This window comes from Myxine glutinosa, chromosome 10 (assembly GCF_964187855.1).
Source record: "Myxine glutinosa chromosome 10, kmMyxGlut1.1, whole genome shotgun sequence".
Lineage (NCBI taxonomy): Eukaryota > Metazoa > Chordata > Myxini > Myxiniformes > Myxinidae > Myxine > Myxine glutinosa.
Genome location: NC_136270.1, coordinates 73383138 through 73395623, shown reverse-complemented (window position 1 = coordinate 73395623; position 12486 = coordinate 73383138). Strand labels below are relative to the sequence as shown.

The window sequence follows — 12486 nt, the reverse complement described above, 5'->3', positions numbered from 1 at the left end:
AAAGACAAAAGGTTTGAAATATTACTACTGAATTTATTTACTATTTACACACAAGCAACAAAAAGCAATTCAGTTTATTTACAAGTACAAGACGCAGATGACACAGTGCAAATTTAGCTTATCTACAGACTTAACTAACCCAGGACAGCACAAACAGAACACTGACTCACGCGGGGAATTGATGATAGGACTGGCGGGAGATGGATGGCTGGCGGGATAGGGAGGTCCACTGGTCCTTCAGCACGATTGACTCGTTGGGCAGCCGCCGCTCCTCCGCGGCCGTGCTCCAAACTGCCGTCCAGGCCTCACGCTGCTGTGGCTGCTGTTTCGGTGGCTCCAGCTGCAGCAAATGCAGTTGCGGTGGCTCGAGCTGCAGTTCAACTCTGGACTTCTTGGTTGGACTCAACTCCTTGGACTCCCTCTCGTCTCTCGGTAAAGGCTCATCTCCCGTCTGCCTGTCTGGTCCAAACCCTCACTCTTTCTTCTTTTCTCTCACTCCTCACCACCGCAACCACTGACCCTCCTCTGGCAACCGACTCAGACCAACTCATCTCTCTTTGCCACACCCCTGCCTTGGGTTATATAGGCCCCCGCCCCTCAACCTTTGCGAACCTCCCCCACCGCTCTTCCTCCGCCCTCTGTAGCCAAACCCCTGGCTCATGGTTGGTCGAGCGGGGCTGGTTCACTCCTCCCCCTCTATGACGAGGTGGAGACACGCCTTTCTTCCCCAACCCTGCCTCGTGGCCAATGGCGGCAATTGGATCGGAGGGGAGGTAATATGGGCAATCGAGGCTTTTGGGGATGGGAAGGAAAGGGGGTCTATTCTCTTTCACTGGTGCAATGGAGTACTTTTAATTAATGGGAGACACAGCCTTATCCTAAAACACAGAATAAGAGATAACTATCAAAAGAAAAGATATATCGTGACCTACATGTATGTTTTTCTATGGACTAACTACGGGAACGCCCTTTGACCTTTATACAACCACAACGGAGGGAGGAGGGGTGATATTTTACAACAACCTTTTACAACAACCTTTTACAACATTTTACCACCACCACAAAATAAAAAAAAAACACATTCTCATATTCACAACAATATATATATACATACATATATATATACATACATATATATATATATATATATACATATATACATACATACATACACATACATATATATATATATACATACATACATACACATACATACATATATACATATATACATACATACATACATATATACATACATACATACATACATACACACATACACATATACATACAGTACATACATACACATATATACACACACACACACACACACACACACACACACACACACACACACACACACACACACACACACACACACACACACACACACACACACACACACCCGGTCAAAAGTTTTAGAATACCTCAATTTTTCCAGTTTTCACCCCCTCAGCCCAATTTGTCGTCAAGGGCGTCGTCCGGGCGTCCGTGAACTTTTGGTTTCCGTCAATTTCAAGGAGAACAGCTTGTCCGATTAAATTCATTTTTGCAGTGTGTGTTGGGGTTGAGTCGAGGAAGGTTCCCTTCGAAAATGGGCGCGCTGCGATTTTCAATATGGCCGCCAAGGTAGCCATCTTGAAATTGGTTTCCGTCAATTTCGAGCAGAACGGCTTGTCCGATTAAATCCATTTTTGCAGTGTGTTTTGGGGTTGAGTAGAGGAAGGTTCATGGGCGTGCTGCGATTTTCAATATGGCCGCCACGGCAGCCATCTTGAAATTGGTTTCCGTCAATGTCAAGCAGAACGGCTTGTCTGATTAAATCCATTTTTGCAGTGTGTGTTGGGGTTGAGTAGAGGAAGGTTCCTTTCAAAAATGGGCGTGCTGCGATTTTCAATATGGCCACCATGGCAGCCATCTTGAAATTGGTTTGGCGGCAGGAAGGACATCCGGCCATAACACATTGCTTCAAAAAGGGGACCACGGTGCCCGAAAAAGGCCAACCCCCCGCTCTGCGGGGAAAATGGCCTCTAAAGGTGGTTCTCATGCATGGGCTGAGGGGTTATGCCCGCTTTGCGGTGCTATTTATTCTTATTGCAAGCCTTTTTCTTATTTTGCCATCTTAGCAATGGCTTTCTTACTGCCACTCGACCTGTCAAACCTGCAGCTCAAACTCTTCTCTTCACAGTTAAAACTGAGACTTGCTTACTTCGACCAGTGTTAAGCTGTGCTTGACGCTGTTGTCCTGTGAGCCGCCTATCACGCAAGCTGTTGACTCTCAGAAACTTGTCTTCTGGTTCTGTTGTGGCTTTGGTTCTGCCAGACCTCTTCCTGTCAGAGTTTCCTCCAGTTTCCAAGTGCCTTTTGATGGTGTTGGAAACTGTGCAATTTACATTATTTTCCCGTTTTTGCTAACCTAAATTTTTTTGAACCTCGAGCAATTTACTGCTTACCTTTGTACCATTTCAGGTTTTTCACTGGACTTGAATTGCTTAAATTTCAATAAAAAGTGGAAAAATTGAGGTGTTCTAAAACTTTTGACCGGTAGTGTGTGTATATGTGTGTGTGTATATATATATATATATATATATATATATATATATATATATATATATATATATATATATACACACAAATTAAAAAATACGCACACACTTCTGAAGGGTTCCTGCTGTCCCAGAACAAATGTTAACGTTGGAATCGCTGCATTAAGCTTCCATTCCCTCGTCTTCTTCAGTCCCTGGAAGACGGCCTTTTAAAACAGAAACCGGGGGTTAAGTGGACAATTTTTGTTTGAAGTAAATCAATTATCAGCTTTCCAACCAAATAAATCTATTATCGGCCAACGGTACCGTTGTATTATTACATGACAGCAGTAACCCTTTGGCATGAAGCATTACAGACGCTTCTCCTTTCAGTAATGGATGACGTGCACTGCATGTGTAGGTGCAAAGGACAAGGGCGGTAAAATACCAGGAGCACGACGCATGAAGCGAATCACCCAATCAAAGGGAAGTGCAAAGCTATTTCAGAGGTGTGGGAAAGTGAAGGTCAGCTCGTTAGCAAATCAAATCAGTGTTAAGGTGAAGGGATAAAATATAAAGGGAGAAAGGCAAAAAGTGTGTGTGATGAGAAGAATTATCCCTGAAGACAAACTATTTATAATATTAGGCATACCATTCCTACAACATTTTACATTACACCGAAGGTGGACGAAGGTCACGTTTTCACCCCTGTTTGTCGGATATCGCAAAGTTATGGACAGATTCAGACGAAACCTTAGTAGACAGGTTGGGTGTGTGACACGGACTAATTGATTCGATTATAGTAAATATCCGGATACTACCATACAAGTGATTCTTCACCAGTGAGAAATGGGGCCAAAATCGATATTATAACAAGATATTTCAAAAACGTTGTGGACGACATGACAAAACTTGGTGGATGAGTTGGTTAGGCGACAAGAACAAGCCGATTAGATTTTGGTTCAGGTCCGAATCCAGATCCGGCCCATCAGTGGGATACAAAATGTAAACTGTTAAGCCTGGTGGAGGTACGCGCTCCACCGAGTGTCGTTTTACGTTAAAATGTTATGACTCGCTTATGTACTTTTCAAAATGTACTTCACTGTATATACATTTTTGATCACCAACTTTAATGTTGGTGCACTTCAGTGACGACAACTCGACAGCAAACTGCATGGCTGCGTGCATGTAAATGTTACAGATGGAAGAAAGTTCCTGCACGTGCCATCACTCACACCTGTACATTGATAGAGAATTGCCTTATTTAATATAGTAGGATTACTCGCAGTTTACCGACCCCCTCCGAATGGGTGGAGTTTGTACATCATTTAGTAAATTGAAGTACAATGATTGAAAAGGAAGGCTCATCAAGGACAACAGGTCAGAGGTGTCTTCTGCCACTCCTCCTTGTGAATGTGCAGTCACACTATAACGTATAGCAGTAACTTATGCCGACGTATGTGAATTTTCACCAACACGGTGGTGTACGTTGACATAAGTTAGGGGTAGGTTTGGTATAAGTTGTATACGTTAAAAGCACGCTGGTATAAGCTGGCATACGTTGTTGTACGCAGAGGCCGAAATAAATTTTTGTGCATGCACAAAAATTTTGGGCGTATGCCGACGTCCTCTTCATAGGTTAGGCATACGTTCGGCATACGCTAGACATACGTTAAAGGTAGGTTACTCATACGTCGAGATACGTTGGCATGAAGGTGTACCATACAGCTAACTTATTGATAACCTATGAGTAACTTACTTCTAACCTATATCTAACCTATATCTGACGTATCTGCAACGCATATCGACGTATTCAGACGTATTAGACATATGTCTGACGATGGAGTAACTTATTGAACGTGTTTCTACCGTACAACTAGCGTATTATTGGTGTTTTGCCAGCGTTTTGTGGTCACTGTATATATGGGGGCCTGTGAGTAGCTCACCATCACTTCTCCACCCGTCATCAGAGAAGATGGAGGATCCTGAGAGGCTTCGACAACAATACCAACTAGTCGTTCTCCAACATCAGTATGACATCATCGAATTGGCACTTCACTAGATCCGTGCCAATAGGATGAGGAGGAGAAGAGGTCAACGACGGGGGAAGGTCTGGGTCAGACCATGGATCGGCGGCTTTGGACGATGATGGTGAGGATGATGGTGTAGATGTGTTCTTGCCTCTACCTCGACCCCTGGCAGACGTCTCGGTTGCTGTCTTCTTCGTTTTCTTGGGTGCCATGTTGATGTTGATAGCTCGCGGTACTGTAGAGATCGGCGCCGTATTTATGCAGAACGTCACGTGATCGTCGGCAACACGCCGAGCGCGCTGCGCATAGGTTTCTCATAAGTTACTCATACGTTGGGCATAAGTCGAGAACGCTGGACCTACGCTGTCATAAGTTATATATAAGTTAGTGATAGGTTACTAATAGGTTAGACATACGCTATGTATACGTTCAATACATTATGCATACGCCCAATTTATTCATGCTGTAGAATTTGATGCTTTTTTTGGGCGCATGCCGACGTGTTGACATTATTTTATGATTTTTCATACGCTAGATATAAGTTTCTCTAAAACGTCATAGTGTGACTGCACCTTCAAGCTGCCTAAATCCAGAACCACTTCTCACATCCACTCATTTACACCTCTCTTTTCCCACCTGTGGATCAATCTTCCAAACACTTCAATCTCCTTCTTCCCTGCAGATCTTTTTGTCTTTATCTTTGCAATTGTTGGGGCTGTATTCGTTGCTATTACGGTTTCATGTATGATACATTATATCCGCACATGTCTTTGGAAACGTTTTGCAAGTGGAGTTAGAAATAGCTTTTTGGTTTTCCGTCTTCGTGTTTCCAAAGACATTGGATTTGGTAGTGTGTTGAACTTTTCAATGTGTGTGTGCGCGCGTGTAACTTTGCACTCCTGAACCGCTAGACTGAACGAGTTGAAAACTAGTTGTACTCAGGAAGGTTGTTTTTTTTAGGAGGGGGGGGGGGGTGGGGGGAGGGAGTAGGGGCAGGGAGTATTACAAGTATTACTAAAATATGCAAATTCTGGGGGAATTAACCAGTCCTTAGGAACAAATTATTTGATCTTATAAATGTTTAACTCGTGGGGAAAAAAATAAAATAATAATAATTTGAAAATGGACAAATCAAGAATGTGAATTCACTTGTGAAAACAGAAGGGCAGGTAGTTAAACATGAAACATTTCACCAAGGTAGAGATTGGTACGACTATCCATCGGAGTAAAAAAAAAAGTAGTTTTCATTTACCGTATTTCCTGCGAATTTGATCTGATCTGGCTCTCCTTTCCGCTTTCCTGTAAATAATAATAGTTTAAAAAAAAAAATTTCAATCCATTTCTGATGACAATTTCACCACTTGGTTACAGATAAAGCAACAAAATGAATGAGTCATTTGGAAACAAAACGAGTATCTCCATTGACCGAGAGGTGACAAACATGTTTTAATACCGAAACTTATGTGATACTTAATTGGCATGCAATGTTACCTGCTTTCTTGCTTTTCCAATCTTGCCCTCCTCTCCTGTTCCCATCTTTCATCTTCATTGGAATTTCTTCAAAGACAAGAAGAATGAGATTTGATGTTCCATTTGCAAAATCTCTCTTTAGCTTGCACACAGCCTACAGCTCCAAAAGCCGAGTACCATCAACTGAAAATTGCTAACCCTTAAACTACACAAAATTGCTAACCCTTAAACTACACAAAATTGCTAACTCTAAAACTACACAAAATGGCTAACCCTTAAACTACATAAAATTGCTAACCCTTAAACGACACAAAATTGCTAACCCTTAAACTACATAAAATTGCTAACCCTTAAACTACACAAAATGGCTAACCCTTAAACTACACAAAATGGCTAACCCTTAAACTACACAAAATGGCTAACCCTTAAACTACACAAAATTGCTAACCCTTAAACTACACAAAATTGCTAACTCTAAAACTACACAAAATGGCTTACCCTTAAACTACACAAAATGGCTAACCCTTAAACTACACAAAATGGCTAACCCTTAAACTACACAAAATGGCTAACCCTTAAACAACACAAAATTGCTAACCCTTAAACTACATAAAATTGCTAACCCTTAAACTACATAAAATTGCTAACCCTTAAACTACACAACATTGCTAACCCTTAAACTACACAAAATTGGAAACCCTTAAACTACACAAAATGGCTAACCCTTAAACGACACAAAATGGCTAACCCTTAAACTACACAAAATGGCTAACCCTTAAACCTCAACACGAAAAAAAAGCCTAATTATGACAATGAATAGCAAGATTTATATGATCATGATTGATCCTGTTCCAGTACATGGCAGTGCTCACAGTTTGTGCATTACAACTCATTCTACTATTCCTCCAAAAATAGTCTGATGATGAAATTCATGAACAAAGTAGAGAGGAGCAGTAGCTCTCAGACACCCTGGATAAAACACCAACTTTGAGAAGTGATAATACGTGACTTTTGAAATGACGCACGCATGAATGCTAGCAAGGCGTTCCATGCATGCATCGTGTGTGTGTGTGTGTGTGTGTGTGTGTGTGTGTGTGTGTGTGTGTGTGTGTGTGTGTGTGTGTGTGTGTGTGTGTGTGTGTGTGTGTGTGTGTGTGTGCGCTTCTTCAGTGACTCGTTATACTCGCCGAACACTTTAACCTGCCGTTGCTAGCATGAAATCTGTGATTCAAAGTCTTTTAAACATAATTTTCAGCATTTAAACAAAAGAGTTGAAAAACGAGATATATTTATGGATAAGTGGTGTCGGGTTCATGAATTTCCTGTTCATACAAGCTAATGTTGGCAGTGGATAGAACGTACACGTACACGCACACGCGTGTACATGCGCACACGCACGCACACACACACACACACCTTTTACCAATAGATGCAAAAAAATCTAGCACAATTTATCTTGTGGCCCCAGAATCACACCAAATATATATTTATAACAGCCCTCACAATGCATACGGCATCCACTCCCACCCCTACTCCCAAACGATTAATAGTAAATATCATTTTTAATGTACCATGTGCATCAACAAGCCCCAGATATGACCTTCCCTCACTGACAGGGATGATTGGGGATGTCGGATATAACACGCCGTCCATAGGCCTTGCACCTGTCCACGTCCTTGGCATTTTGCAGTACGGAAAGCTGCAAGATCTTGGCTTTTTGGGTGAACTGAGAAATTTCTCCAATTTTTGTTGTGCAGAGGCACATCCCTTTCTGGCAGGTATTTTTCCAAGTATTTTTGGCTTCTTTTAGAAGCGTTGTGCCATTTTAACAATCCTTACCTCGAACACACAATATACTTTGTCACCTGAACACCGCCATTTCTTGGGGGTTCTGTGCATGCCCAAACGAGCATTCTGGGGCAGATTACGTCATTTTGAAAGTCATATTGAAAACAAGCGTTACGCCTCGGTCCGCCGTCGTTGAAGTGATGCGAGTTGACAAAGTGGAAGACGCAAGGCGGCCATCTTGGATTTTGACGTGGCGACCCAATTTTCAATAGCGTTCTTCCGTATGCGTAGATACACACACACACACCAGATTAGAAGTTAGTAGTTCGTTTATTTTTCAAGACATTCCGCTCACAATGTCCAGACATACATGGCGGTGGCCATCTTTGATTTTGACGTGGCGACCCAATTTTCAATAGCGTTCTTCCTTATGTGTAGATACACCCACACACCTAATTAGAAGTTAGTAGTTCGTTTATTTTTCAAGATATTTCGCTCACAACGTTCAGACATATATATGGTGGTGGCCATCTTGGATTTTGACGTGGCGACCCAATTTTCAATAGGGTTCTTCCTTATGCCGAGATACACCCACACACCAGATTAGAAGTTGGTACTTCGCTTATTAGTCCCCTACCGGTGTACACCGGAGGGGACTATAGGTTTGCAGTCAGTCCGTCAGTCCGTCAGTCCGTCAGTCCGTCAGTCCGTCCGTCCGTCACGCAAAGAACAGTTTTCAGGACTTTTTTTCTAAACGCTTAATGCTAATGATTTCAAACTTGGCACATGGTTTCCTCATGATAAGTTACTGGTCAAGTTCGAACTTCACGACGTTTCGATCATTTTTGACAAAGTTATGGCACTGTTACATATTTATGTGAATGTATGTGAATTACCATTCAGGGTTGCTTATCCATGTTCAATAGATTAAGGGTTGTTGTGGTTGGAGGGTCAGGAGCCCTTCTGAAAAGTGTCCGGAAACGGAAGTGACCGGAAACGGAAGAAGAAAAGACACGAGGAAGAAAAACGACGAGTATTCTTCTTCTTCCTCGCCCCGCTCCGACGAAAGGTGGGATTGATTGAGCCGTGTGGAAAAGCGGCGTTCCCGAGCCCGTCTGGCGAGAGGAGTTACCGGGACGGATACCTGCCCGGTGGACGTCAAACTGTCGTGTGGCCGTGCACCGACCCAGCGTTTGGCACCGTTCGCGACACCGTCTAAAAAGACGCGTACGGGTCGCCCGTTGGGGCCTAACACACCTTGCAAGCGGCGTGGGGCTTTTGGCTTGCTTTCCCGTACCCGCTTCGCGTGGCCACGAGGGGCTGCAGCCGGGGTGCCGGGTACGATACCTGCCCGGTGGAAACACGTCCACCCGGGGTTCATTCAACCGCCCGAGTGCGGCGACGCCGACCATCATCTTGGTCAGGAGGGGCCCAGAGACCTTGTGCGGGACCGAGACCAAAAGGGGGTCGTGAGTACTCACGGGGACACACACATAAGATGGCCATCTTAATCATAGGGAATTGATTGTGGATTGGGAATTGTGTATGGTGGTTTATTGTTGATTGCTCGGGGAAAATCTCCGTGGTTGTATCATTGAAATTGTATGGTATCATTACCATTGAAATATATCCTTGAACATCAGTTGTCTCTTGGGTGGAATTCATATGGATTGCGTGGCGAAAGCGCATATATAATATAACTTTCTGGCGAAGTTCCTCTCACGGTCCGGGGGTCACCGAGACCAGGTATTCACCGAGGGGACCACGTAACAGAATTGGGGGCTCGTCCAAATTACGATTTGCGGATCCGCAATTGGGTCTACGTCCGGGATCTAAAATTGTATAAAATAATAAAATATTTTTATTAATTAAAATTTATTAATTAAGTATTAATTGGTAAATTTTTGGGGAAATTGGGGTAAAGTCTTGGGGTGAAGGTTAACAGGTGTTAACGATAGTCACCATGGCGTTTGTGGCACAGAACTTTGCGGTAACACCGAGTGAGGCACAGTTCCGAGCGTTACTAAAGTCGGACCTCTTGAAATTGGCCAAACATTTTAACGTGGAGGTCCGAACTAATTTGAGGAAGGCAGAGTTGCAGGCCACGGTGATACAATCTATGGTGGGATTAGGAACATGGGACGAGATAGCCTGGGAGTGGCTACCCGAAGAACCAGAAGACGTTGAGCTCCGGAAACTGGAGTTGCAATTACGGAGCCAGGAACGGATCAAAGAAGAAGAAAGGAAAGCAGAAGAGAGGAGAGAAGAGAAACAAGCAGAGGAAAGGAGAGTGGAACGAGAACTCCAGGAAAGGTTAAAAGAAGAAGAAAGGAAAGCAGAAGAGAGGAGAGAAGAGAAACAAGCAGAGGAAAGGAGAGTGGAACGAGAACTCCAGGAAAGGTTAAAAGAAGAAGAAAGGAAAGCAGAAGAGAGGAGAGAAGAGAAACAAGCAGAGGAAAGGAGAGTGGAACGAGAACTCCAGGAAAGGTTAGCAGAAGAAGAAAGGAAAGCAGAAAAGGAAAGATCAGAAGAAGAAAGGAAGGAAAGCAGAAGCGAGGAGAGAAGAGAAACAAGCAGAGGAAAGGAGAGTGGAACGAGAACTCCAGGAAAGGTTAGAAGGGAGAAAAGCAGAGGAGAGGAGAGCTGCAAGGGACCTCGAAGCAGAGGAGAGAAAAGCGGAAAGGGAATTAAAGGAACGTGACATGGAGCTTCAGCAAGAAATCAAATTCAAGGAGCTGGAGTTAATGAGAGAACGGGGAGAGGCACCACCCTTGCTGACGGGGTCGACACCTAACCAGAAAACCTGGGATGTGGGCAGACATGTGAGGCTGGTTCCACCGTTCAGTGAAAAGGAAGTCGCGAAATTTTTTCCACACTTTGAGAAAGTGGCTCGACAATTAAACTGGCCGGAGGAGGCCTGGACCATACTCGTGCAAAGTGTGCTGGTGGGGAAAGCTCAGGAAATTTATTCGGCGCTACCAATGGACCAATGTGCAGATTATGAGGTACTGAAGAAGCAAATCCTCAAAGCCTATGAGTTGGTTCCGGAAGCTTACAGGCAAAAATTCAGGAATGCCAGGAAGAGGGAGAGTGAGACCCATGTGGAGTTTGCCAGAGTGAAAGAAAACATGTTTGATCGGTGGTGTGAGTCAAAAGGAGTCGGGAAAGACTTTGAAACATTGCGGGACTTGATCCTGGTGGAGGAATTCCAGCAGTGTGTCCACGAGGACATCAAAGTGTACCTGCAGGAAAAGAAAGTACCAAAGTTGTGGGACGCAGCCACCATGGCAGATGATTATGCCTTAACCCACCGAATAGGGGTCCACGAACCTAACTCCTCGCCTAGATCTCCGCAGGGGAGGTGGGGAACAGCAGGTGCGGAGAACGACCATACATGGCGGCGGCCTCGAGATGATTATGGGGACAACTACGATACCCCACCTGTTCGAAATCAGAGGGATGCGGGCCCAAGACAAACTTATAGTTCGGGGGGCCCGAGGCAGACCACGAGTTTTTCCTCCGGGCCTACTTGCGCTTTTTGCAAGAAACCTGGACACTTGAGGTCCAGTTGTTACCGCATGAAAAGCGAAGACCCAGAGCGGAGTCCGACTACTACGACTCCAAACGCAATGGCCATTGTGAGAAATCGCCATCAAAAGGGTTACCAACCATTTATTTCCGAGGGGTTTGTGTCACGGGATGGAGCCTCGACTAACCGGAAACCGGTTAGGATATTGAGGGACACAGGGGCACATCAATCTTTAATACTTGAAGGCATTTTGCCATGGTCCGAGGAGACGGCAACGGGGGATAGTGTTCGTTTACAGGGGATCGGGGGCGGTGTTAGTGCTCCCCTTCATGTCATCCATTTGGAGTCCGATTTGGTGTCAGGACCGGTCACCGTCGGTTTACAAGCCACGCTTCCTGTAGAGGGTGTATCTGTGGTTATCGGGAATGATTTGGCCGGGGGTCAAGTTTATGGTAACCTGAGGGTTGGTAAAGAGCCCAGCAGGGAAAATAACGCCACACCAGCTCGGGATGGCGACAAAAGTGCCAAGTTATTTGTAGGGGGACTGAACTTCAAAACAGAGGAAGAAGTTCTGACCTCTGTCTTCAACAGATATGGGCCGCTGGTGGAAGTGCGGTTGGTAAGAGACTGGGAAACGCAACAGTCAAGAGGGTTCGGCTTTGTCACGTTTGCCAGCACAAAAGACGCCAGAGAGGCAGAGAAGAATTGGAATGGCAAGGATTTGGAGGGTCGGACCATAACAGTAGGGAAGGCATTTCGTAGGCGTCGAGAGGTCTTACAGGAGAGGACAACTGGGCGGTAGTTTTGGTGGTGGCCGCAATCAATATTATTATGGAGGCTCCCTGAGTTACGGCCGCTCCCGAAGGAAGGATTGGCAAAGTAGTGGCCGAGAAGGAGACCGCTATTCATGGGACTACAGGGACAAGTGGTCCCACCCTAAGTATTAGGGAAGTTCTGAGAAGTTGAAGCACTGAATGCGGCGGAGCCGCCGAGCCAAGATTCCTCCACGGATTAACCGTGAACGCCGTTCCTAAAGGCGTCCATGTAGTGAACTTTCATGCACGGACTAACCGTGAACTCCACGTTCCTCAAGGCGCCCATGTAGAGAACTTTCCTGCACGGACTAACCGTGAACTCCACGTTC

The 12486-nt window shown here is 44.7% G+C and overlaps 1 protein-coding gene across 1 annotated transcript in view; it reads right to left on the bottom strand.

Moving 5' to 3' along the window:
• The window catches only part of LOC137434096 (pituitary tumor-transforming gene 1 protein-interacting protein), a 33347-nt gene that overhangs the window by 4172 nt on the left and 16689 nt on the right, over positions 1-12486 (bottom strand). Inside the window, exons 5-6 of the mRNA XM_068126764.2 lie at positions 6047-6112; positions 5808-5854 (exon numbers count right to left, since the gene is read on the bottom strand). Coding sequence (XP_067982865.1) covers positions 5808-5854; positions 6047-6112 — 113 coding nt within the window. The remainder of the gene's footprint in view (positions 1-5807; positions 5855-6046; positions 6113-12486) is intronic.